This window comes from Bos mutus, chromosome 9 (genome assembly GCF_027580195.1).
Source record: "Bos mutus isolate GX-2022 chromosome 9, NWIPB_WYAK_1.1, whole genome shotgun sequence".
Lineage (NCBI taxonomy): Eukaryota > Metazoa > Chordata > Mammalia > Artiodactyla > Bovidae > Bos > Bos mutus.
The window spans coordinates 70,945,230-70,971,152 of NC_091625.1; the positions used below are offsets into that span (position 1 = coordinate 70,945,230).

Genomic DNA, 25,923 nt, shown 5'->3' on the forward strand with positions numbered 1-25,923 from the left:
TTAGAGTATAAACAAAACAAAAAGCCTTGGTTGAGGAAAGGTAAGCTCTGCTTCTCCTGTAGAACTAAGCCAACAGTTGATCTTGAAATGCTTTCTTTTTGGTATATTTGAGTTCATAGAATATATACTTATTCATCTCTGCCCCCAGTTTTTGGCACAGAACTCTGACTATCCTTGTAACTTCCTTAGTGATAAGAGCCCTAGGAGTAATAATGTTCTAATATTTGGTCTTTGACCCTGGTTCCTGACACCAAGCTCCTAGTCCCTTGGCATCTCTGGGTGACTCTTGGTGATTCCTGCTTGGGGATTAGTCACCAGAAAGACCAAGCCATGATTAGTTTAGAACTTTTGGTTCCACACCCCATTCTCCAGAGAAGGGCTGGAAACTGAGTTAATGATTGATCATGCCTATGTGATTAAGTCCCCATAAAAATCCCTAAGGTGTGGGACTTGGGGACCTCTGGGGTCAGTGAACACATGGAGGATCTGGGAATGTGGCTCACCTGCAGGGGACATGGGAGCTGCATGCCCCTGCCACATACCTCCCGCTCTGTATCTCTTCCATCTACATGCCCAGCTATATACTTTATTACATCCTTTTATAATAGTGTTAAGCAAGTGTTTCCCTGAGTTGTGGAAGCCATTCCAGCAAGTAACTGAATCCTAGGTGGAGAGGTGGGAGGGTCATTGTGTCTTGCCTAAAGTTTTACCTGTAAGTTCAAAGGATTTGCTAACAAAAGAAACCATTTATTACACACAAATAATTTCAATTTTTTAGATTTGGCTTAATTTCAACATGCAGTCATTAAAAAAAAAACAAAAGAAATAGAAACAAGAGAGAGAACTAACAGACAATACACCACCAAACTGAGCCAACAACCTACATCCAGACTTAAACAGTGCTGGGAAGTCCCTTGTTAATAGCAATCTGGAGTCACAATGGGAAAGGGTCCTGAGTGGTGTGTCCACCCCATGGGTGAGACTTCAAATTGTGGTTAGGGGTCTCCCACTTATAATCCCAGGCCTCAAACTGATATCATCATCAGTTTGCATGCAAAGCTGCAGCTCTGGCTTTGGGGTTCTTTGTTAACTTTTACACTGCAGTTTGCTTCACTTTGTGAGTCATAGGATTTTGTTAGACCCCAGGGATTGGCCAGATTTTCAGAGGCTCGAGAATTCCAAGACCCACTCCTTTTCTTATCTAAGCACTACCTGTGCTTGGAGGCAGGATCCGCGGTGTCCAGGCAGGTCAGAAGTAGGTCAGAGGCCCACTCTCCTGCTTCTGAAGCCTGAACAAGGTTTCCTCCATTTTAATTTCCCTAACACATGGGAGGGAGACAAGAGGCACAGGTTCAATCCCTGGGTTGGGAAGACCCCCTAGAGAAGGGTATGGCAACCTACACCAGTATTCTTGCCTGGAGAATCCCATGGACAGAGGAGCCTGGCGGGCTACAGTTCATAGGGTCGCAAAGAGTTGGACATGACTGAAGAAGCTTCACACACACACACACACACACACACACACATGGGAACCTGTAACTTGTAGCCAAGTTGGATGGAGGCTGGGGGTAACATGGAGACCTACTACTTGCAATTGGCATCTGAAGTGGAGGGCAGTCTTGTGGGACTGAGCTCTTAATTTGTGGGGTCTGGCCTAATACAGATCAGCATTAGAACTGAATTGAATGGCAGGACATCCAACTGGTGTCACAGAGAATTGCTTGGTGTGGGGAAAAGATCTACACTGCTGCTGCTAAGTCGCTTCAGTTGTGTCTGACTCTGCGACCCCATAGATGGCAGCCCACCAGGCTCCCCTGTCCCTGGGATTCTCCAGACAAGAACACTGGAGTGGGTTGCCATTCCCTTCTCCAATGCATGAAAGTGAAAAGTGAAAGTGAAGTCGCTCAGTCATGTCCGACCCTCAGCGACCCCATGGACTGCATGCAGCCTTCCAAGCTCTTCTGTCCATGGGATTTGCCAGGCAAGAGTACTGGAGTGGGGTGCCATTGCCTTCTCCAAGACCTACACATCTGGTGTCAAATGTGTTGTGAGTGTGGTAGCAGTGTGAGCATAAAGGTGAAACACACGGGAGGAAGGTTTTCCAACTCAATATCACATTTAGTTACAGGATCAAATGCCACTAAAAAAACCCAAAACCCCCAAACAACCACTTTACTTTGCTGGTCAAAAAAATCTAACAGAAAGTTCCTTAAGCTAGTACATGAGTCATCCCAAGGACCGTTCAGACCATTCAGTTCTCTATTTCTAATACCAACTACCTAACAGTTCATAGAAGATAAAGTTTCCTTTCCTGACATCAATGACACAGATGAAAGAAGCTCCCTCTCCTCCCAACATGCTGCTGAAACATTTGGAGTAATTTATCACCCATCAATGATTCCTATGATTGTTTATAGACTACTCTATCATGGCTCCTAAATTTGCTACACGTGGTGGTGCTGCTGCTGCTGGTGCTTTAGTCACTAAGTTGTGTCCGACTCTTATGACCCCAGGGACTGTAGCCTGCCAGGCTCCTCTATCTATGGGATTCTCCAGGCAAGAATACTGGAGTGGGTTGCCATTACATTCTCTAATTGCTATAGATGATATAGTGTTTATTCTAAAACTGCTTCTTTTGAACTTCAAATGCTACTATTAGTTGTGTTGTACAACTGAACAGACAGAGGTTTGAAAACCTTTCTAAAACCTTGGAATTATGGTGGATCCTTAGACCAGGTTCTAGCTATAACCATTTAAGAGGTTAAAATATGAGTTTAATTTTTTGAGATAAGATTGGCAACTTGGCAAACCATGAAGCACTAAGTCTGAAACACACATCTGTCCTCTCGGGCAGTCAGTGGTCATTTATCCAGCACCTTCTATGCATCACATAGGAGCCAGCAGTGAATATTTATAATTAGAAGATGTGACTTAGATTCATCCTTTGCCAGGGCTTCAGCTCTTCCACAAATCACTCTACTCTGAATACAGAAATGTGTGTGTACACACATACTCCCTTTAAAATCTGTCATCCACAACAGCCTTAATTCTATTTATTTATCTTTTCACTCTAACTACATTTTTTAAGATAAAAAATAAGTTTATCACTTCCTATAGTAAGTTATGATAACCATTCAATCCTTGTCTTTAAAAATATATATTCTTACATTGTGTTTCTAAATAAAGCCTACATTTCTCAAAGCATCATACCACAGGAAACCAGATGGGTGAACTCTATCTTTTTCTAATTTTGGCCCTATCACATGGCTTGTGAAACTTCCAGACTAGGGATTGAATCTGTATCCCCTGCAGTGGAAGCACAGTCTTAACTCTTAGACCACCAGGGAAGTCCAGGTGAACTCTACTTTTCATTGCTAAACTATAGGAAGGAAAGGCCCTCTCACTCTGGGAAGCACTACCTACCCCTGAAGTGCAGTCCCTAAGTGCCTGGTTGTGGGAGAGAGTGGAGAAGTTGAACCTAGAGCATTCTAGAAACTGCTTGGGTGGCATTTTGGCCCATAATTTGATGAGACTCAGGATTAACCATTTCTTTGACTTAAAGCTCAACATTCAGAAAATGAAGATCATGGCATCCGGTCCCATCACTTCATGGGAAATGGATGGGGAAACAGTGGAAACAATGTCAGACTTTATTTTTCTGGGCTCCAAAATCACTGCAGATGGTGATTGCAGCCATGAAATTAAAACACGTTTACTCCTTGGAAGGAAAGTTATGACCAACCTAGATAGCATATTCAAAAGCAGAAACATTACTTTGCCAACAAAGGTTCGTCTAGTCAAGGCTATGGTTTTTCCTGTGGTCATGTATGGATGTGAGAGTTGGACTGTGAAGAAGGCTGAGTGCCAAAGAATTGATGCTTTTGAACTGTGGTGTTGGAGAAGACTCTTGAGAGTCCCTTGGACTGCAAGGAGATCCAACTAGTCCATTCTGAAGGAGATCAGCCCTGGGAATTCTTTGGAAGGAATGATGCTAAAGCTTAAACTCCAGTACTTTGGCCACCTCATGTGAAGAGTTAACTCATTGGAGAAGACTCTGATGCTGGGAGGGATTGGGGGCAAGAGGAGACGGGGACGACAGAGGATGAGATGGCTGGATGGCATCAGGGACTCGATGGACGTGAGTCTGAGTGAACTCTGGGAGTTGGTGATGGACAGGGAGGCCTGGTCTGCTGCGATTCATGGGGTCACAAAGAGTCGGACACGACCGAGCGATTGACCTGATCTGATCTTCCATCACTAATCATCATATGAGATAACGGTATAGAGAAAAGAGAGCTCTCACTATTAAAAATGTCTTCACTGGCATCCTAGCCAAAGGTTATTCTGTATGTAGACAGGAACATGGAGTCCATGTTTCTACCACACCAAGCATCAGGGGGTGCCAGGGGGCTCACTGTGTCCCTCAAACTTCTTATGCCGATGTCCTAACTCTCAGTACTTCAGCTGTTGTTGTTGTTGAGTCACTAAGTCATGTCTGACTCTTTGTGACGCCATGGACTGCAACATGTCAGGCTTCTCTGTCCTTCACTATTTTCTGGAGTTTGCTCAAACTCATGTCCATTGAGACAGTGATGCCATCCAACCATCTCATCCTCTGTCACCCTCTTCTCTTCCTGCCTTCAATCTTTCCCAGCATCAGGGTCTTTTTCGATGAGTCAGTTCTTTGCATCAGGTGGCCAAAGTATTGGAGCTTCAGCTTCAGCATCAGTTCTTCCAATGAATATTCAGGATTGATCTCCTTTAGGACTGGCTGGTTTGATCTCCTCACTGTCCAAGGGATTCTCAAGAGTCTTCTCCAGCACCACAGTTCAAAAGTATCAATTCTTTGGCACTCAGCCTTCTTTATGGTCTAAATTTCACATCTTCACATGACTACTGGAAAAGCCATAGCTTTTGACTATATGGATCTTTGCTGGCAAAGTGGTATCTCTGCTTTAAATACACTGTCTAGGTTTCTCATAGCAACTTAGAAGGTGACCTTATTTGGAGAGAGTCTTTGCGGGAGTAACCAGTTGAAAGACGTCACGAAGGGTGGAGTCTAACCCAGTATTACTCGTATCTTTGTAAAAAGGGGAAGTGCCTTCAGAGAGACACGTGTAGAGGGAAGATAATGTGAGAAGACACAGGGAGAAGTTGCCCACCTACAAGCCAAAGAGAGAGGCCTGGGACAGATCCTCTCCTTATAACCCTCAGAAGGAACTGACCCTACCAATGACAATGATTTTGGACTTCAGAGCTGTGAGACAATACATTTCTGTTGTCCCCAGTCTGTGGTACTTTGTCATAGCAGCCCTAGTCACATAGAACAGGTAACTCCAAGGGAAGGTGTTATCAAAGGGGTCGATTGAGATGTGGAAACAATAACTTCCCTGGTGGTCCAGTGGTTAAGACTCCATGTTCCCAATGCAGGAGGCACAGGTTTGATCCTGATTAGGGAACTAAGATCCCAATGGCCAAGATGTGGCCAAAAAATAGATGAGGAAAGAACATTCATTGGTCAAGTTATATCCATGTTGTTTGCTTAATAGATCTGAAAGTTATTAGTTCTCAAGTCTGGCTGAAAATGTATAGAAGTTACAGCAACTAACATTTATTGGCCCCTCATTATGAGCCATGCTGATCTATATGGTTTCAAACAAGTAAGGGATGTACTTTTAGCTGGCCCCTTTTTATAGATGAGGACACAGACTTGCAAAAGTTACTTGTGTCATGGTCATAGTAGTCCTGTCCGTTTCCATCTTGCACAGGTTCCCACATTCTCTGTGAAAGTGGGATGGGGACTTAGCATGTTCGAGAATCACACACCACAGCAGCAACTGAATACTGCTTTTGACATGCGGATCCTGCTGCATGTTAGGATGGCAAGAACGGTTGTCAAAAGCAAAATTCATTATCCTCTGCCAAAGGAGGAGGGGGCCAGGAAAAGGATGAGTAGAAACATTAATTCTACACCACAAATTAAGAAGAAGGACCTTGTTTTTCCTTGACCTAATTAGCTCGTTAATAAGAAGCATGATGGGGCTTCCCCGGTGGCCCAGTGGTAAAGAAATGGTCTGCCAATGCAGGAGATGAGGGTTCAATCCCCGGGTCAGGAAGATTCCCTGGAGGAGGAAATGGCAACCCACTCCAGTATTCTTGCTTAGGAAAGCCCATAGACAGAGGAGCCTGACAGGCTACAATCCATGGGATTGCACTGAGTCAGGCACAACTTAGCAACTAAACACAAACAAAACAGGAAAGAAAAACAGAATACACAGGGGGAAGAGCAAGTTTTGCCAGTGTGTTTGTCAACCCTAATGCTTTTATTAAAAATGAAAAAGAGCCCACTCTTCATGTCTATACCTTTTAAAGTTAGAACGCTCTCTCTCCTGCATCTTGCAAGCAAAAAACTAAATCAAATGCTTAAAAAAAAAGAAAGAAAGCACACATCCACAGCCTGCTTTTCCTCTGTCTGTATTTCACTGCTGCTAAGTTGCTTCAGTCGTGTCTGGTCCGACTCTGTGCAACCCCATAGACGGCAGCCCACCAGTCTCCCCCATCCCTGGGATTCTCCAGGCAAGAATACTGGAGTGGGTTGCCATTTCCTTTTCCAATGCATGAAAGTGAAAAGTGAAAGTCAAGTCTCTCAGTTGTGTCCAACTTCTAGCAACCCCATGGACTGTAGCCTACCAGGCTCCTCTGTCCATGGGATTTTCCAGACAAGAATACTGGAGTGGGTTCTCATTGCCTTCTCCACTGTATTTCACTAAGAAGAATCTAACACTAGTTACTCTCACTGAGTTCCAGCTGAATCAGACATGCCTTTCTATCTAGTTGGCCACTACTCCTGTTCTTCTCTGTCTTAATTCCACAGCTTCCATTCCTCATTTTCTTCCCCCCAAATCCATATCTGTCCAGTCTAATCTGTCTTGCCCAAACATTTCTGATGACTTCTCACTGACGACATCTTTGACCTGCATAGAAGGACCCTTGCCTTTGAGCACCAACCTGCCTTTTCAGATCCTCAGCTCCCATGGACCTTACTGCGCCCAGACACAAGCCCCACCATTGTCCATGGTTCCCTAAGAACATGCTATTTACTTTGCTAATTTCGTGACTGTCTCCTGTGAGTTTCTCACCTAGAGGACCCTTGCCTCTCTTGTTCACCTTGGGAACTAACATTTCTCAAGACTCACCTTGGGCTTACCCTGCCAAGTCCCTTTCAGTATTACTCCTTCTCTCCTTCCCTCCCACATCTGCCAGTCTCACTCATCACAAAATTAACCATTCCCGTCCCTAGAGTCTCCTTACACTTTGGACATCCTCTTCAAGGAGATTCAAATACTCTGCAACTTTCTTTTCATACTTTTTCCCTCCCAATGGACCGATGAGAGAGGGACATTTTCCTAATTTTTTTCCAACCCCAATACATCCAATACCTAGCATACTCTAAGGTGGGAAATGGTTGAACCTCCCACTCCCATTCAGTAAACAGAACTGAACTGGGCCAGTCACTTAACTTTGAGGTCTGTTTCTTCATTTGCAATAGGATGAGATTCTGACTATTCTGCCTATCTTACAGAGTTGCTCCAGAAACCAAATGGGATAAACATGTTGGGAAGTACACTGAAAACTAAAAAGAACTTAATGGGTACAGGGTTGTACTACTGTTCTTTTAGCAGAGAAGCCATGTTTATCGTCTTTTGTAGCACACAGAAGGAAGGACCATATGTTATCAAAGAAGTCAGAGGACTGGGAAGGACCCCTGCATCATGAGCTGAGGCTTTCCAAGACGGCATGAAGCAGAACACACAGGCATATTGTCCACACCCAGCCAAGACAGTGTCATTTCCTCCATACTGCACCTCACCAACCTCCAGATTTCAGGTGGATCCTCTAGGGGTTACTCCTTCATGTCTGTGCCATTATCCATAGACCCGAACATCACATAAAATGCTATGATTAGAAGGACCTGATCAATATTAATCAGAATTCCTCCTTGGCACAAATATTGCAACTAGATTCCATACAAAATTCAACTCAGAAAAGGGAGTGGACCATGCCTTCCTAATTCCAAAATATTCATAAACCCAAAATCCAGGAAGCTGTCACTGTCTTAATATAGATCTTTCGCAATAACATTGAAATCTCAGTTATTCAGTGCACTTCCTTTTTTTTTTTTTTATCGGTTGCAGAAGCCAAACAGATGAATCAAACTTCATGATGAGCAAAGCAATCTTCAGAAGGTCAATTATATTTAGGTGAATTACTTCTCAAGATGATGTTATTATGACTGATTTTTTTTCCTTCTAGTATCAAATATTCTATAAGAATTCTTCTGTTGGCTTAAGTTCTATACATTATCTTTGCTATATGCAGGTTTTCACATTCTCCATACTGTCAAGTGAAATTTGTCAAAGGCTTTTAAAAAACATTAATAGTTCATATGAATATCAAAATGTCTTACCTCCTTGGGGAAAAAGGGTCCAAGGATAGAATAGCACATCATGGAACCTAAGTTAATGGAAGCTGCTGATATCAGTACAAAAATCTGTTCTCTTGAAAGCCGCCTGGATGTCTCCACTGCACCTCCTGGAGGGCCATCACCTTGAAAGCAAATAGGCTGCAATTAAATACGGTAATTGGGGCTACTGATCAAAGTACAGAAATGTCATTTCTGTGTACAGACAATGTACTCTGAAGGTAATATCTGCTGAGCTAAAGGCTATTTTGAATATAGCATATTTGGTCTAATGTAACACAATCCTTGTATATCACTGCAATTTTCAAAACATATCACTTTCATTTGCATTACTATTCCCTATTAGAATTTCAGTGCAGAATTTATCAAACCATCTGCTTTGTTTTGCCTTCACCTTAAGGCTTATTTGTTTCACCTTTAATAGATTCTTTCAAGAATGATGAGGTCACAGGATGCTCTCCAAATGGTACTATCCTCTGAAGTAATGTACTTTCTCAGGTTGAAAAGTGAAAGTGTTACTCACCCAGTTGTATCCAATTCTTTGGGACCCCTTGGATTGTAGCCCGCCAGGTTCCTCTGTCCATGGAATTCTCCAGGCAAGAATCCTGGAGTGGACAGCCATTCTCTTCTCCAAGGGGATCTTCCCGACCCAGGGATCAAACCCGGGTCTACTTCATTGCAGGTGGATCCTTTACTGTCAGAGCCGCCAGGGAAGTCCACATTCACAGGTTACTAGCTTCATATGCTACATGGACTCAATCATGTTTTAATCACTTCCTGTTAGTGGTTTATTAAGGTGGCTCAGTGGCAAAGAAGCTGCCTGCCAAGCAGGAGATGTGGTTCGATCCCTGGCTCAGGAAGATCACCTGGAGAAGGAAATGGCAACCACTCCAGTATTCCTGCCTGGAGAATCCCATGGACAGAGGAGCCTGGCCGGCTATAGTCCATGGAATCTGAAACAGTCAGACATGACTTACTGACTGAACAGCAGAAAAATTATTGAAGTGTAAGTAGGAAAAAACAAACTAAATCATTCAATTGGAGAAGTAATACTTACAGTGGCAGCTCCTGGAAAAACAAGTGTCATAAATCTATAAATCAGTAGTGTTTTACAGTAATTACTGGTCTTCTGCATCAATTAACTTAATATTTATTCCCAGGGCTAAATTACCATTTAATTTAAAGACATCAGGTCAATTACTCAGTTCCAAACACCCAGTAAATCTATTTGCAATTTTTAAATTATACATGGTTTTGAAAGAAAAGAAGTTTAAGAAAATATATTTTGTATTTTCTGTATTTTCAGAGGTTGCCATTAAATCTGTGAGACAGAAGCAAGTCTTAAGAAGTTTTAAAAATTTTGGTAGTGGACGAGGAAAGGAACTGAAAGAGTTAAAAGGGTTAGGGGGATAACAGTGGGGCTGGAACTGTCACCATTTGCACTTTCCTAAAGGGCATTCTTATTTGAATGCATTCTTAAACACAAACTACTTAAAAGTAGAGCCACAGAAAGTCATCAGAGACCACATCCTGTCACGCCAGTATCCAAACTTTAACCCTTTCCAGGGAGAAAAAATACCCACTGCCAGGACCCTGCCTTTTCCAATCTCTCTAAAACAAACCAAGCTAAAAGCAATTCAATCGCTGTTAAAGACACAGAACCCAAGCCACAGAGGTGCAACTGGCCTCCGGCTCTCCGTCACCTCCTGGGGGGCGTGGGCCTTCGGGGTCTCCCGGTGAGTCCATATGCGGTGCGCGGTCTCGGCGGCTCCCGGGTCCAAGCCCCTGGGACTCGACCTCGAACGAGCAGAAGCGCAGACGGCCACCGCTCAGCGAGGCCTAGACATCCCTGATTGCCTAAGGACAGCGCGCCTCAGAATTCCACGCAGACCTGGACAACAGCGAGTAGCTCCCGGAGGCGGGGCGGAGAGGGGGCGGAGCAATGACTTTTTTTTTTTTTTTTTTTTAAGGCTCAGCCTGTTATCCACCAACAGCCAGGACCTGTTCTGTCCACAAATACTCATGTCTTGTCCATTTTCTTTCTGTATGGGAAAGAAAAATAAAAATGAGTCTGTATTTCATATAACTGAACCCCATATCTTAAAATGAGTAAAATTTAGGAATACCAAGAGTAAGAAAGGAAGCTTATGTAGACACAGAAAAGATAGGTAGTACATAAAATTAAAAACTGGCTTCCCTGGTGGTTCAGTGATTAAGAATGCACCTGCAATGCAGGAGAGTGTGATCCATCCCTGGGTGGGGAAGGCCCCCTGGAGAAGGAAATGGCAACCAACTCCAGAATTCTTGCCTAAGAAATCCCATGGACAGAAGAGCCTGGTGGGCTACAGTCCACGGTCGCAAACAGTCGGACACGACTGTGAAATTTAAAAATGCAAATGTGAATTAGAAAATTAGGTTTATAACGACTCTTTTTTTTTTTTTTTAAGTAAAATCAAGTTTATTTAGAGAGATGCATATTCCATAGGCAGAATGCAGCCCATCTCAGAAGGGGAGAGTAGCCAGGACATTTTATTGAGTGAGTTATTCTTTAGAATGGGTGAATGGCGTAGTGTTTGTAACCACTGAAGCCAGACATTAGTAACCTGGAAATGAATTAACTGATGTGAAGTACTCTGAGTTTAAAAAAAAAATTGCAAGAATTATAATGAATGTTGAAGACACATGGTGGAGTTGCTGGGAGAACCACTTCTGGAAGGAGAGGCTCGAGGTTCAGTTCAGGCACTTGTCCTCAGCGGGACATACCCTCCTTCTGCATTCCTGGGATTGAAATAAGGAGGAAGGAAATTGAAAATATTTTTTAAATTTTTTTCTAGAAATTTCCAAAAAGTGAAACTTGAATTTGCCAAGCAGAAGCAACTATTTGTAAATTATTTAAATTTCATTTATAACATTTACATTGCATTGGGTATTATAAATCATCCAGAAATGATTTAAAGCACATAGAAGGATGTGCTATAGGTTATATGCAAAGGCTATGCCATTTTATATAGGGGACTTCAGCATCTGTGTTGGGGTGTTGGGGGTCCCAGAACAGATACCCTTGGATATCCAGGGATGACTGTACTAGCTGATTGTGACTGCGTCACAGGTCAGTTTCTCCATCTGTGTGACTGGGATTGTAACGCCTGTCATGGAGAGTGGTTGTGAGCACTGGTGATAAAGTATGTGAAGGGCTTGGCTCTGGAAAGTGAAGCCTGCTATGTTATTCTCACCCTTACAATTTTCTGGCACAAAAAAATAGAGGCTTCACTTATCTTCAACTGATTTACTGTTTGGGAAGGGTTAAAGTTTAAGGAATGGAAAATTCTTAATTTGGGGCCAAGATAAAATACAATAACTTAGGACTATTGAGCTACTCTCCTGTGCCAGGCATTGTGAATTCAAAAATAAGTGAGCCCCATCCAGTCTCTGCCCTTAGGTAACATATATACTCCCTTCTAGCAGATAAAACAGACACCGATTAACAATTTATTATAATGCAATGCGTTCTGTAAGAGAAACATATTGGAAGAACTGTTTACTTGTATTACAGTGTGTGTCGAAGATTATGTAAACATTTCTGGGAAAGCAAGTAGGTAAGGAGAGCCTGTAGAAACACTAAACAGGATTAGCTCTAGCAAAGTTTTCTTAAAGTGGACTCCAAAATCTTTTTGATCTAACCCCTGCCAGTTTCTCCAATCTTATTTTACTCTACATTCTTGCTCCAATCTAACATCAAACCATAGAAGATAATGTTCTTGAATTACTTATTTGATGACTGCCTTCTCCCTCTCTTTTTTTTTTTTCTTTCTTTCCAGACTGTTCTTTAAGCAGCTATTGGATTGCTAGACTGGTCCTCTTACTTATTACTCTACTAAGAAGTTTCCTTAACTTCATCTTCCAATCAATCCTTCAACTGAATTTTTAATTTGTTGTAGGCCTGGCGTGCTGCAATTCATGCGGTCGCAAGGAGTCGGACACAACTGAGCTACTGAACTGAACTGAATTTGTTGTCATCTCTTTCTCTGTATCCCTAGTCCCATTCTCTCCCTATCAACAATAATTCTTGCATGTTTAATACAAAATTTGTTTGTATATATTTTCATAAAATGTACATTTTTGTTTTGCAACTATCTTTTAATTTACATAAAGATTTTGTGGTACATATATTCATACTCCTGTCTTCCTCTCACATCTAACCTCTCCTTCCAATCCTCCTTCCAGATCCTTAGTGTTATCATGGAAAATATTATCATGTTCTTATTTTTCTGCACCCACTGTAACAAATAACATGAATTTGGCAGCTTAAAATAACACAGCCCTGCAAGCCAATAGTTCAAGATCAATTTCACTGAGACAAAATCCAAAATAATCTCTTAATCTCAAGATATTTAACTTAATCACACCTGGCCCCCCCTTTTTTTTTTACAAAAGGTAACATTTATAACTTGCAGGGATTTAGAATTTGGACATATCTTTAGGATCCATTATCAGCCTACCACAACTATCTATTCATGTTTTTATATGTTCATCTAGACATATATACACATATGAAACATTTTTTTTTCTTTACAAACTAAAATGGAATAATAATATGGTCTTTGTTTAAATGTTACCTCGAGTTCAGTCTTACCCCTCTATCCAAAATACAGCCCCTTAACTCTTTGTCTCTTCATCCTTCTTTATTTTTCTTCCTAGTATCTGTATCAATCCAGGTTGCCTGTTTCTATTAAAATAACTGACTTCTGTTCATTTGAGCAGAAAATGAATTTACCCTAAGTTATTTGGTAACACATCAGGAGGGTTGTACACACCACTCAGGGACTACATGCCTAAAACCATACCCAGTGTTTATTGGTTGCGTGGTATAGATCTTTTTCCATCCTCTTACTCTTAACCTATCCATATCTTGGATATTAAAAATGCATCTCTAATAGACAGAATATATGATTTTTTAAAAATCCATTCTAATGATCTCTATTTTTTTAATTTGAGCAAATAGCTTATTTACATTTAAGGTGAGTATTGACATGGTGGGATGGGATTTAAGTCTACTATTTTAAAAAATTTTATTTACTTATTTGTTTTTGGCTGTGCTGGGTCTTCATTGATGCTTCTGCTTTCCTCTAGTTGTGGCAAGTGGGGCTACTCTTCGTTGCGGAGCACAGGCTCTAGGCGTGGGGGCTTCGGTGGTCGTGGCGCGTGGGTTCAGCGGTTGCGGCTTGAGTACAGGCTCAGTAGTTGTGGCACACAGGTTTAGCTGCTCTGCGGCATGTGGGATCCTCCCGGACCAGGGATCAAACCCATATCTCTCCTGCATTGGCAGGCGAATTCTTTACCACTGAGCCACCAGGGAAGTCCCCTAAGTCTACTATTTTATTATTTGTTTTATATCTTCCCATCTGTTTTTTTTTAAATTAGTTTCTTTTTTATTATGGTCTTTTTGTCTAATTGAAAACAAATTTTGGAATTACATTGGAATTTATCTGTTGTGTTTCTAGCTATGTCATTTTGTGTTATTTTTTAGTGGTTGCTTAGTGTTTTCAAAACACATTCCTAACATTTCTGGTCTATTTTGAGTTAATATTGTAGCACTTTATGCAAAGCATGAGAACCTTACCACCATATAGGTCCAGTTATCCAGTGTCAGCTTCCAATTATTTATGTTCTAGTTTTTGTAAGTATTACAATTTTTTGCTTTAAATAGTTGTATGTATTTTTAATTAATAGGTGTATGTATTTTTAATTAATAAGAGAAAAATAATGTATCATGAATAATACTTTGTAGAAACTCTGGATTCTCTTGTGTTCTTTCAAAGAGTTTTGATTGCTTTTTCTTTTCTAATTTCAGCAGAGTTAAGCTACCTTGACTCAAACTTTATGATTAGATAGCATCACAAACTCAAGGGACATGAATCTGAGCAAATTCTGGGAGATAGTGAAGACCAGGGGAGCTTGGTGTGCTGCAGTCCAGAGTGTCAGAGATTTGGACAGGACGTTGTGACTGAACAACAACAATGAACAATACGCGTGTGTACAGGGGCCAGTCAGAGATTTAGCTGAGTCTCTACACAGAATCACTACACAGAATACTGGTCTTCACTTTCTGGCTCTCTCCTTTCTGGGACTACCCCTCCCCTCCATTTTCGGCAGCTGTGTTTGCTCTAAAGTCTGTCCTCTGGTTTTCAAGGCAGTAAAATTGAGGCCCTCTGACTATTAGCTGTTCCACGTGGTGCTGACTGCAGGCTCCCCTCATACTGAAATCCATAAACATGGGAATGCAGCCAGTGCCATTCCTTTTCACAGCTGTCAGTCTCCAACCCCACTGTCCACTTCTTCTGCTTTGGGCCATCCTCCAGGATCTGCAGGTAGTTGTTTCCAAACTTTTTAGACTTACATTTGTTATCTGCAAGAGGGTTAGTCTTGCAAAACCACTAGTAATGAATATTTATTGTATTTTATTAAATTATTTAACTGTGATGGATAGGGTGAAAGATCTTCATTTAGTCATATAGTAAGCCAGACAGTTTGAGAAGCACTAAAACTCAGCAGTGGCCACAGGACTGGAAAAGGTCAGTTTTCATTCCAATCCCAAAGAAAGACAATGCCAAAGAATGCTCAAACTACCACACAATTGCAATCATCTCACACGCTAGTAAAGTAATACTGAAAATTCTCCAAGCCAAGCATCAGCAATACGTGAACCGTGAACTTCTAGATGTTCAAGCTGGTTTTAGAAAAGGCAGAGGAACCAGAAATCAAATTGCCAACAGCCACTGGATCATCGAAAAAGCAAGAGAGTTCCAGAAAAACATCTGTTTCTGCTTTATTGACTATGCCAAAGCCTTTGACTGTGTGGATCACACTAAACTGTGGAAAATTCTGAAAGAGATGTGAATACCAGACCACCTGATCTGCCTCTTGAGAAACCTATATGCAGGTCAGGAAGCAACAGTTAGAACTGGACATGGAACAACAGACTGGTTCCAAATAGGAAAAGAAGTACGCCAAGGCTGTATACTGTCACCCTGCTTATTTAACTTATATACAGAGTACGTCATGAGAAACGCTGGGCTGGAAGAAGCACAAGCTGGAATCAAGATTGCTGGGAGAAATATCAATCACCTCAGATATGCAAATGACACCACCCATATGGCAGAAAGTGAAGAGGAACTAAAAAGCCTCTTGATGAAAGTGAAAGAGGAGAGTGAAAAAGTTGTCTTAAAGCTCAACATTCAGAAAACAAAGATCATGGCATCTGGTCCCATCACTTCATGGGAAATAGATGGGGAAACAGTGGAAACAGTGGCAGACTTTATTTTTCTGGGCTCCAAAATCACTGCAGATGGTGACTGCAGCCATGAAATTAAAAGACGCTTACTCCTTGGAAGGAAAGTTATGACCAACCTAGATAGCATATTGAAAAGCAGAGACATTACTTTGCCAACAAAGGTCCGTCTAGTCAAGCCTATGGTTTTTCCAGTAGTCATGTATGGATGTGAGAGTTGGACTGTGAAGAAAGCTGAGCACCAAAGAATTGATGCTTTTGAACTGTGGTGTTGGAGAAGACTCTTGAGAGTCCCTTGGACTGCAAGGAGATCCAACCAGTCCATTCTGAAGGAGATCAGCCCTGGGAGTTCTTTGCAAGGAATGATGCTAAAGCTTAAACTCCAGTACTTTGGCTACCTCATGCGAAGAGTTGACTCATTGGAAAAGACTGATGCAGGGAGGGATTGGGGGCAGGAGGAGAAGGGGACGACAGAGGATGAGATGTCTGGATGGCATCATGGACTCGATGGACATGAGTTTGAGTGAACTCCGGGAATTTGTGATGGACAGGGAGGCCTGGAGTGCTGATTCATGGGGTCGCAAAGAGTCAGACACCACTGAGTGACTGAACTGAACTGAACTGAACTGAACTTAAAATAATTTGTAAAAGTTCCTGTAACCAAAATCTCTGGAGTTACCTTGTTTCTATCATTCCCTAAACCTGATTGCTCAGCAAACCCTTTTATTCTCAGAGCCAACTCATTGCTACAAAGTATATTCATTTTGTAGTGGGAGGGGGTGGGGGTGTGGGAGGGTTATGTAGACCATAGGTTACTCTGTTGCATGCAGTGAACTATAATTGATACAATATTATCCAAATTTTCTATTACTTGTCCTAATATAAAAAAGGAACAGCTGTCATTTACAAATAAAGAAACCATTTGTAATCAGAGACGAGGGAAGCTGACAGCAACTACAGCTAAGTGTCATGTGGCTGAAGTCATACAATATCTCAAAATGACTATGGCAGACCACATAGATGCTCAACATTTACTAAAAGTTAAAATTAGTGTTTAAATGATGCCATAGAATGTCCAAACCATGTGCTAAAGAGCATCTCATCAATTCTCTGCTTCATTTTACAGCCGAAGCACTTTTGAGACCCGGAGATTAGAAGTACTTTGACCAAGACTACAGAGTCAGAAAATAGTATAGAGTGGAATCTATATGAAGAATTCTTAACTACCAGTCTGCCTTTTAACTTCTTTGTTGGGGTTAAAACTGGTTGTGTAAGAAGGACTTTTTTTTCCCCTTTAATGTATGTGCTTAGTTGCTCAGTCGTGTTAGAGCCTTTGCAACCCCAGGGATTGTAGCCCACCAGGCTCCTCTGTCCACAGGGATTCTCCAGGCAAGAATACTGGAGTGGGTTGCCATGCTCTCCTCCAGGGGGTCTTCCCAACCCAGAAATCGAATTGCAGGCAGATTCTTTACTGTCTGAGTCACCAGGGAAGCAGTCCCCACCCCCCCACCCCACCCCTTTAATATTTTAAGTTTTAAGCACAGCAGCAGACCTGCCTTCATTCCAATGATTCTTCAATAAAAACTGCAGTTGTCGAGTACATGTTAGTGCATCAGGACCCATTTTTCAAAAAAAAAAAAAAAAAAAAGTTACACAGATAACAGCAGAGCTGGTCTATAGGAAGCAGTATTGGGAGCTGAAATTTTGCACACCCAGGTTCTCCTTGTTGGCCAAGTGAATAAATTGCCCATGTTGCTGGTTTACAATTAATTTATTCATGAATATTAAGTATTGCCTCTAATTGTTTCGTTCCTACCAATCCTGAACCAGGCCTGTGGTGAGCTGCCACAGCACCCAGACAGCTCTGGGTAGCATCTGGTAGCAAGGAAAACAAGGGCTGAGGAAACATTTTTAGTAATACTTCAGAAAACTTACACATTATTTTTACAAACTGCTACTTAGAGACTTCATTAATCTATTCCACTCCACTCTCATTCATCTATTTTATTCTTTTTTATGCTGTTTCCTCTCACCAACTGCTTTCTCCTTTGATTTGTCCTTTGATATAATTGGATTCTGCCAGAGCTATTTTTCAGCTACAATTATTTTTCTTCAATATGTTTAAAATCATATGCTACATAAGCCAAGGCTAGACCTATGTTCTGGAGCTTCAGCAGGATAATAGTTTTGAGTTGTTTTCATGTTTTTAGCTTCCATTTCCATCCATTATATTTATTTCTACTCCCCAAAGTGGAAACATTTAAAAGTTTTCAAATTAAAAGTGGTTTTCTGGGATTCCCAAAGCCTCCAACTAGCTCACAACAGGCATAAATTTGTCACAGAAGATGTCAACATGGCTTTCTTTTTGGTGTGCTGACTATCCAGATGCTTCTTTAATCTTATTTCATTTCATGAATTCATTTAGTACACACTGGTTTAGTGACTCCAATATGTAAGTCACGGTACTGAATGCCAGATGCTTTAGGACAGGAGAAAGGTTATATTAAGAACCTTTCCATGTATTCTCCTGTGAAGTTATTTATAAGGTAAGTAACTATGTCACTGGAGAAGACTCTTGACAGTCCCTTGGACAGCAAGATGATCAAGCCAGTCAATCCTGAGGGAAACCAACCCTGAATACTCACTGAAGGACTGATGCTGAAACTGAAGCTCCAATACTTCAGCCACCTCATGTGAAGAGCTGACCCATTGGAAAAGACTCTGATGCTGGGAAAGATTGAAGGCAGGAGGAGAAGGGGCCGACAAAGGATGAGATGGTTGGAGGGCATCACCGACTCGATGGACATGACTTTGAGCAAGCTTTGGGGGTTGGTCATGGACAGGGAAGCCTGGCGTGCTGCAGTCCATGGGGTCACTAAGAGTCGAACGTGACTGAGACTGAACAACAGCTACTACTTCACAGGCAGTGGTGAACACTTTTAACAATTATCTCTTTTTACTCCTCATAATATTCTAGTATTATCACTTTACTGGCTCAGAAAAATAAGCCATTTGCCAAAGGCCACAGAGTTAGCCAGAATTTGAACTCAGCTCAGCTACGCCCCACCACTCCCTGATATAAAATCTTTCCTGTGCACTGGTTTAGCTTCTGTTCCCACTTTTGGTCTTTTAAGTAAAGCTTTTTTCAGTTCAACACAAACATCTTTCCTAGTATTTAAACTGTTCTTCATCCCCTTCTTTTTTGACATCTGTCGTGGGTTGAATTGTGTCCCCACAAAATATATAGGTCAAAGTCCCAATCCCAGCACCCCATATCAAGACCTTATTTGGAAATAGAATTATTCTATATATAATTAATTTGGACACAGAGACAGATATGCACACAGGGAGAACATCCTGTGAAGACTGGAGTTATGCTGTCACAAACGAAGGAACATCAAAATTGCTGGCAAACCTCAGAAGTTAAGAGAAAGGCATGGAACAGATTCCCCACCTTAGCGGTAACCAGTCCTGCAAATACCTTGATTTCAAACTTCCTGTCTTCAAAATTATGAGAAAATAACTTTGCTGTTTAAGCTACCAGTTTGCCATACTTTGTTATGGCAGCCTTAGCAAACTAGTACATCTACACTTAAACGATTCAGAAACTCAGATTTCTACTGTTGTGTCTTTTTCTGCTTGACACTGCAATATTCCCCTTCTCTGTTTATGTGATTTTTTACATGATGAAGGTAGAACCAGTGGTATCATTGCCAAATGTGAGATGTCAAGAGTTATCTTTGAAATCTTGATCTCCCTCCCACATTTGGGCAATCATCCAAATGGCTGAAGGCTTAGAAGCATCAGCTTTGAAGTCAATGGGGCTCAAATACCAGTTTCCACATTTACTAGCTGTGTAGCTTGGGCAACTCCTTAAGCCTAAGTTTCTTTCCCCATTAAAAGGGCTAACACCACCACTACCACATGAAGTTTCGATGATACTTAAGGGAGAAAATATAATAATTAGTACATAAACTGACATCTAAACAAAATTACCTATTATCATTAACGTTTCTAAAACACACAAACTTTAGAATTTATTTTTCATAGGTATTTCAGACACATATTTGTATACATTATTTAAGCGTTATAATCTGCCAGTATGAGAGTGACTCTAGCTATTAACTCCCCTGAGGCCTTCAGGTGTTATCAACTTTGGCTCAAATCTTAATCTCACCACAAACATGAGAGCAGCAGGAATAAATATACTCATCTTTATAAACTGTTCCCCACCTCCCAAAAGCTCAATAGTTAAGTGAATAAGTGAACAACTTTTTAGGATGAGCTATGGATGGAAATAAGTAGGTTCAACATGTATACAACAAAAGCTTGAAAGTTAATATTGAACAACATGGATTAAAATTCCATTACATCATTACTCTGGCTAATTCTACCTCACACTCTGAACACGTTACTCATTGTTTTTTGTTTTTGTTTTTGTTTTCCACAGTACTCAAAAATTTAACATTATCTTTGTTTGTTTGTTTGTTCTTCGTTGTTCGCTGGATTCATGGGTGCTAGAATCCCAGGGACGGGGGAGCCTGGTGGGCTGCCGTCAATGGGGTCGCACAGAGTCGGATACGACTGAAGCGACTTAGCAGCAGCAGCAGCAGCACCTATCAAACGCTTAATAATTGCTGTCTTGGCTACTTGTCAGAAGAGGAAGTTAGAACACAAGAAATGACATCAGGCTGTATTTCATTACCATGTATTTCATTAGCGTTCGAAATGCTGGTGGGGGAATGGTCAGTCAATGCAAAATTCAGAATATTGCTTTCTGAGAAAGTCAAAGTTAAAACTGACTTCTCAGAGAAGATTCCACTAACTCCGCCAGTCCTGGAAGGCGAAATTAACGCCGGATTTCTCAAAGACTACGTTTTCTTCTCTGTATTCCCAGACCTTGTCCCTATGTTTGGTACACTGTGTTTCAAATGCACCTGCTGAATCCCGATTTGGGCGGGATTACGAATCCACGGGGCAATTTAGCGTTAAAAACAAAACAAAACCCTAAAAACAAAAACCCCCAAACCAAAACTTCTTTTAGAACCAACTACATTAGGGAACCGTAACCAATCATTAGGCTGGCCAGGGGTTTCACTTAACAGTGGTCAGCAAAGTGGAATTTGAGATGCGCTTCAGAAGTAGCGAAAACGTGTTGGCTGTCGTTTCAGGAAAACACAGACACACAAGTACGCGCGCAATCACCCACAGACTGACAAATCACGAACATTCAGAGTGACTTAGAAACGAAGCGAGAGTGTGCCGCTCAGGGAGGCCCAGTTAGCGGGGTCGACAGGAAATTACAAGTACGGCGTAGTAAGGGTTAAAATTTGGCACCCTACTCCAGTACTCTTGCCTGGAAAATCCCATGGACGGAGGAGCCTGGTAGGCTGCAGACCATGGGGTCACGAAGAGTCGGACACGACTGAGCAACTTCACTTTCACTTTTCCCTTTCATGCATTGGAGAAGGAAATGGCAACCCACTCCAGTGTTCTTGCCTGGAGAATCCCAGGGACGGGGGAGCCTGGTGGGCCGCCGTCTATGGGGTCGCACAGAGTCGGACACGACTGAAGCGACTTAGCAGCAGCAAGGGTTAAAATTAGTTTTCCACCTCAGCCTGGGGTGCCTGGGCTCCCAGAGCTTTAAAAGATCGCGCGGACAGCAGCCGGGCCCTTCTCGCGCTCCGTAGAAGAAGCTCTCTGGGCCTCCGCAGGCCGCGCCTCCAGCGGGAAATGACGTTAAGAAGCTGCCCGCGCTAGTGCCTGCTTCGTGAGCCAATGACCGGCCGAGCAGAGTCAGAAAGTTAGTAAGAGTCCTGTCTCAGGACCGCCTCAATCCGGAAACAGAAATTCTCCAGGCCCGGCATTGCCAGAGCCAGCTCTTCCATAGAAGAGAGTGCGCACGCGCCCAGGGGTCCTGGGAAACCCTTAAATACCGTCATGCGGGCGCAGTCGTTCTCTTTCCCTGCCGCCGCGGAGCCGCGCGGAGGCGGAGGCTCGGGGTGAGTGAGGCAAAGTAAGGGTGTTGGTTATGCAGCGTGGCTGCATTTTACTTGGAGTTGGCGTTGAGTATGGGGGGCTAATCGGGATCATTTCTTTAACTTATTGCTGTTTGTTTTGCAGTGCATTCAAGATTCGGCTCCACCCGTAACCCACCGCCATGGCCGAGGAAGGGTGAGCCCAGGGCTGGGTGGTGGGGCGGGCAAAGCGTGGGCCTGGACCCAGTCGCGTGGTTTCTAGATGTGCCCTGGAGCCGTAAGCGCATCTGGCCTACCTTGCTGATGACTGCCGAGTCCAAGGCGTTAGATTGTGGGCGAGAATTTACCACATTAAAAAACTTCAAATTTTTGTTTTTTAGCATTGCTGCTGGAGGTGTAATGGACGTTAATACTGCTCTGCAAGAGGTACTGAAGACCGCCCTCATCCACGATGGCTTAGCACGTGGAATTCGCGAAGCTGCGAAAGCTTTAGACAAGTACGTGTATCAGTCTCAATACTGTGGGTTGTTGGAACCGGAGCAAAACTGCAGCCGAGGGAAGAAAGCGTGAAGTTCATGGTGTTAGCACAAAAGTTCTGAATGACATCCGTTCTACAGGAAACATAGGAAAAGGTATCAGCTCAGAACTCTAATGGCCCGCTGAGTGTGTGGGTTTTGAATGGGGATGAACGTTTGATTCTTGAAGTAAAACTACAGTGTTTGAATGATGACTTAAGTTGTCGGATACCCCTTCACTCCTTCTATGAGTGAAATCTCATAGTCTGACAAACCTGTAGATTTGGGGACTAATTTCATTGTTAGTTCGGGAATAGATGGGAACCTTCATTTTGAACTTCGGAGACTTAAACCACTAAATTACTGTGGCAGAAACATTTGGATTTAGCATGAAGTCTCCACTGTTCTTGCCTGGAGAATCCCAGGGATGGTGGGGCCTGATGGGCTGCTGTCTATGGGGTCGCACAGAGTCAGACACGACTGAAGCGACTTAGCAGCAGCAGCAGCAGTTAGTAGTAGCTGTAGGGGTCAATGTGGATGAGAAATACTTGTAAATTTACTCAGGTCTTTGGGCTGGTTATCTTGGCAAAACAACTTTTTAAGATTTAAAGCCAAAATTAAGGACCACTAAGCTGCAGTCCATGGGATCGGAGGAGTCGGACCGACTGAGCGACTTCACTTTCACTTTTTATTTTCATGCATTGGAGAAGGAAATGGCAACCCACTCCAGTGTTATTGCCTGAAGATCCCAGGGACGGGGGAGCCTGATGGGCTGCTGTCTATGGGGTTGCACAGAGTCGGACACGAGTGAAGCGACTTAGTAGCAGCAGCAGCAAGCTGAGTGAATTTAAATCTATGAATTTGGGGTGAATTTGCCAGTGGAACCAGCCTTTCTTGGAAAGCTGGTAGAATCTACTTTACTATTCTGCAGGAAAATACTGTGCAATATTAGATTGGGCCCAGTAACAGGTAACAGTTAAACAGTTGCTATATGTGAAATTTAGAGTTTTACAAGTTTTTGAAGATTAGGTGGTTCTATAGACAGATCGAAGTAAAGAAATAATATGCTTTCTGGCAGCTACTTCAAACTGAAGTTGTGTTCTCCAATGCCTGGTTAGGTTTTTGCCAGTGTATCCAGTGCAAAGATAATTCTCTTACAGACTGCAGGTGGATTTAGACCCAAATTTTAGTTTCTGTTGGATTTTGCATTTCAGGCGCCAAGCCCATCTGTGTGTGCTCGCATCCAACTGTGATGAGCCTATGTATGTCAAGTTGGTGGAGGCCCTTTGTGCTGAGCATCAAATCAACCTGATTAAGGTAAGTTACTCTTTGGATTTTGTTTTTGTGAAAGAGAAATCAGCTTATTGTAAATTAGGCCAGTTACAGACGTGTGTCCACATAAAGGTTATCCATAATTTTTGTCATACCAGAGAAAGTTTGTAAAGAACTCTTCTGCAGGTCTGAAAAGCATCACAAACTTGGCATTTGTTGGCTATGCTAAAGCTAGTTAGGGAAGCATTTTTATTCCTGAAGATTTAAATGCTAGTTTTACGTTGATACAGAATAACCTGCGTAGGGTATTGATAGGTTTCTTTGGGCTGTACATGATGACATGATGACTGGCTCCCTCTACTGAACCGTGGTGAGGAAACTGCCATGTCACCCTATCTGACTACAGCCACCTTTCATCTAATGTATTGTCAGTAGTATTAGTGCCTACTTGTGTGGTGATTTATTTTTGTTCTTATTTCCTCTAATAGGTTGATGACAACAAGAAACTAGGGGAATGGGTAGGCCTCTGTAAAATTGACAGAGAGGGGAAACCTCGTAAAGTGGTTGGTTGCAGTTGTGTGGTGGTTAAGGTAAGCTGATATTTATGTCTGGCATAAATGTTGTACTGGGTAACCATGTCTGTTTGGAGAAGTGATACTAGTTACATTACCATGCAAAACTTAAAAGCTTAAAAGTGATCTAGGGTTCATTATACAAAGTATGACTGTTAAATTTTGTGGTTAGATTTTTGTCCCATCCTTGTGTATATTACAAACACAAACAAGTTACGGTAAAATTGTCAGAAATGACACAACGTGGAATTTTGTGTGAATATTTGAATGAGTTTTATGTAGATACCTTCTGTCCAAGTGACGTTAGTGTGTCAGATGATTGTTTTTCAGTGTGTTAGTCATGCAGTCATATCTGACTCTTTGTGACCCCACGGACTGCAGCCCACCAAGAGCCTCTGTCCGAGGAATTCTCCAGGCAAGGATACTGGAGTGGCTAGCCATTCTCTTTCAGGGGTAATCCTGACCCAGGGATCAAACCCGGGTCTCCCACATTACAGGCAGATTCAAAACAAGCAAAAACATCTTAGTGATTGATTCTGATATAGAAAGTGAAAATGAAACTCATGGTGCTGGATAATACAGTTGTATCAGATATAAATATTGAATGTAATAGTTCTCAAAGTGTAAATGAAATAACAATTTTTGGCCAGGCCACAGGTGTTAGTTTCAGCAAAAATCTCCTGGTCAATAATTACAGAGTTAACCCTGTAATAAGTCTTAAAAGCAAATGTGTAATTCTCAACAGACATAAAGTCTTTCTTACAGAAAAAGGAAATAAGCCATAATTAAGCCAGCCAAAGAATCTGCTAACCTGAATGTGTTTCTGCAGAAATTTAGAAAATGCTGGCAATAGGAAAGCCATGTTACGAGCCTTAAAGACATTGAAGTCATTAAGGTCCCTGAAAATGGCTACAAGGCATTTTAATGGTGGGAAATACTTAATAAGGTGTGCTTTTTTTTTTTTCTTGGTAAAGCTTCACTAACTGGTGCTAACAACTTGGGAGTTTGTAAATTTTAGTAAAATCACATTTGTTTTTTAGGACTATGGCAAAGAATCTCAGGCCAAGGATGTCATCGAGGAGTACTTCAAATGCAAGAAATGATGAAATAAACTGATTTCTTGTTTTCCATCTCTGGCTTTTTATTTGGGGCAGGAAAATTAAAGTGTGTTAATGAAGGACAAAAGATTCATTGTAAAATAACTGGATGCATGCTGTTTGTCCTGCTTTCTAAGTGAAAGCATTTTTCCCAACCAGTAAGTAATTTCATTTGGCAAGTAGAGCCCAAGTGAAGATAGGCTTGGTGATGGTCAGGGTTTTATTGGGTGGGTGTTTATGACTGACAGACTAATCTATAGCCTAGAAAAGTAAACTGGACAAATCAGCAACATGCAAAGGGAACTGGATTGGATTTAGGCTGTGGGGCACTAGAAGGTATGTGAAGTGCAGGTGTGCTTTTGTACAGCCCATTAGGGTAGGTCAGGGTTTCTTGTTTAAATATCAGTCACAGAAACATGTGCTTTCATGTACTCAAGTCCCCAAAATTCTCACGGAAAGGCAATGGTGATCTGTGTACTTGAAGCCTCAGTCAAGTTGAGATTGTAGGAATATGAAATTCCCGTATAGATAACCAAGTGGGGTACTTTGAGTTTCTCTTAGTTTACCAGTCTAAGTATGCAGTGACAGGGCACATGGGAAAAGGAATTAGTTTTAATTGCAGTTTCTTTATATGTCTTAATAGATTCTCTGTATATTTGGTGCTGTTTGAGTGTGTTTATGCAGTGGGAAAACCATATGTTTGATCTTTTATGGGAAAT

General features: G+C 41.9%; 2 protein-coding genes and 3 non-coding genes across 9 annotated transcripts in view; 4 read left to right on the forward strand and 1 right to left on the reverse strand.

The window, feature by feature from the left end:
• Positions 1-21,672, reverse strand: part of SLC18B1 (solute carrier family 18 member B1) — a 47,126-nt gene extending 25,454 nt beyond the window's left edge. Inside the window, exons 1-4 of one of the 4 annotated variants that reach the window (XM_070376688.1) lie at positions 21,127-21,564; positions 10,186-10,524; positions 9,006-9,348; positions 8,468-8,607 (exon numbers count right to left, since the gene is read on the reverse strand). In XM_070376688.1, the coding sequence (XP_070232789.1) occupies positions 8,468-8,607; positions 9,006-9,066 (201 nt within the window). In that variant the 5' untranslated portion in view covers positions 9,067-9,348; positions 10,186-10,524; positions 21,127-21,564. Of the gene's footprint in view, positions 1-8,467; positions 8,608-9,005; positions 10,525-21,126 lie in introns of all 4 variants that reach the window. The other 3 variants (XM_014478918.2, XM_070376687.1, XM_070376689.1) reach the window with 3 other exon arrangements.
• A 32-nt stretch (positions 21,673-21,704) lies between these two features.
• Positions 21,705-25,237, forward strand: RPS12 (ribosomal protein S12). 2 transcript variants are annotated; one of them, XM_005887738.3, is made up of 6 exons: positions 21,705-21,772; positions 21,894-21,944; positions 22,129-22,245; positions 23,478-23,580; positions 24,024-24,125; positions 25,148-25,237. In XM_005887738.3, the coding sequence occupies exons 2-6, from the start codon at positions 21,931-21,933 to the stop codon at positions 25,208-25,210; spliced, it is 399 nt and encodes a 132-aa protein (XP_005887800.1). In that variant the 5' UTR covers positions 21,705-21,772; positions 21,894-21,930; the 3' UTR covers positions 25,211-25,237. The 2 variants fall into 2 exon arrangements, with proteins under 2 accessions (XP_005887800.1, XP_014334395.1); XM_014478909.2 differs by having other exon boundaries at positions 21,752-21,786.
• On the forward strand, positions 22,466-22,538 carry LOC138989255 (small nucleolar RNA SNORD101). The gene has a single exon (XR_011465499.1). It is a non-coding gene; the product is annotated as a small nucleolar RNA SNORD101 (small nucleolar RNA).
• On the forward strand, positions 23,861-23,942 carry LOC138989263 (small nucleolar RNA SNORD100). The gene has a single exon (XR_011465507.1). It is a non-coding gene; the product is annotated as a small nucleolar RNA SNORD100 (small nucleolar RNA).
• Positions 24,895-25,024, forward strand: LOC138989262 (small nucleolar RNA SNORA33). Its single transcript, XR_011465506.1, has one exon. It is a non-coding gene; the product is annotated as a small nucleolar RNA SNORA33 (small nucleolar RNA).
• Positions 25,238-25,923: the final 686 nt, after the last annotated feature.

What these genes read in the sequence shown, in the direction of transcription:
- RPS12 (XM_005887738.3), top strand. An exon ending in ATCAAATCAACCTGATTAAG is followed by an intron (nt 23,581 to 24,023) that starts GTAAGTTACTCT and finishes TTCCTCTAATAG; the next exon opens with GTTGATGACAACAAGAAACT. An exon ending in GCAGTTGTGTGGTGGTTAAG is followed by an intron (nt 24,126 to 25,147) that starts GTAAGCTGATAT and finishes TTTGTTTTTTAG; the next exon opens with GACTATGGCAAAGAATCTCA.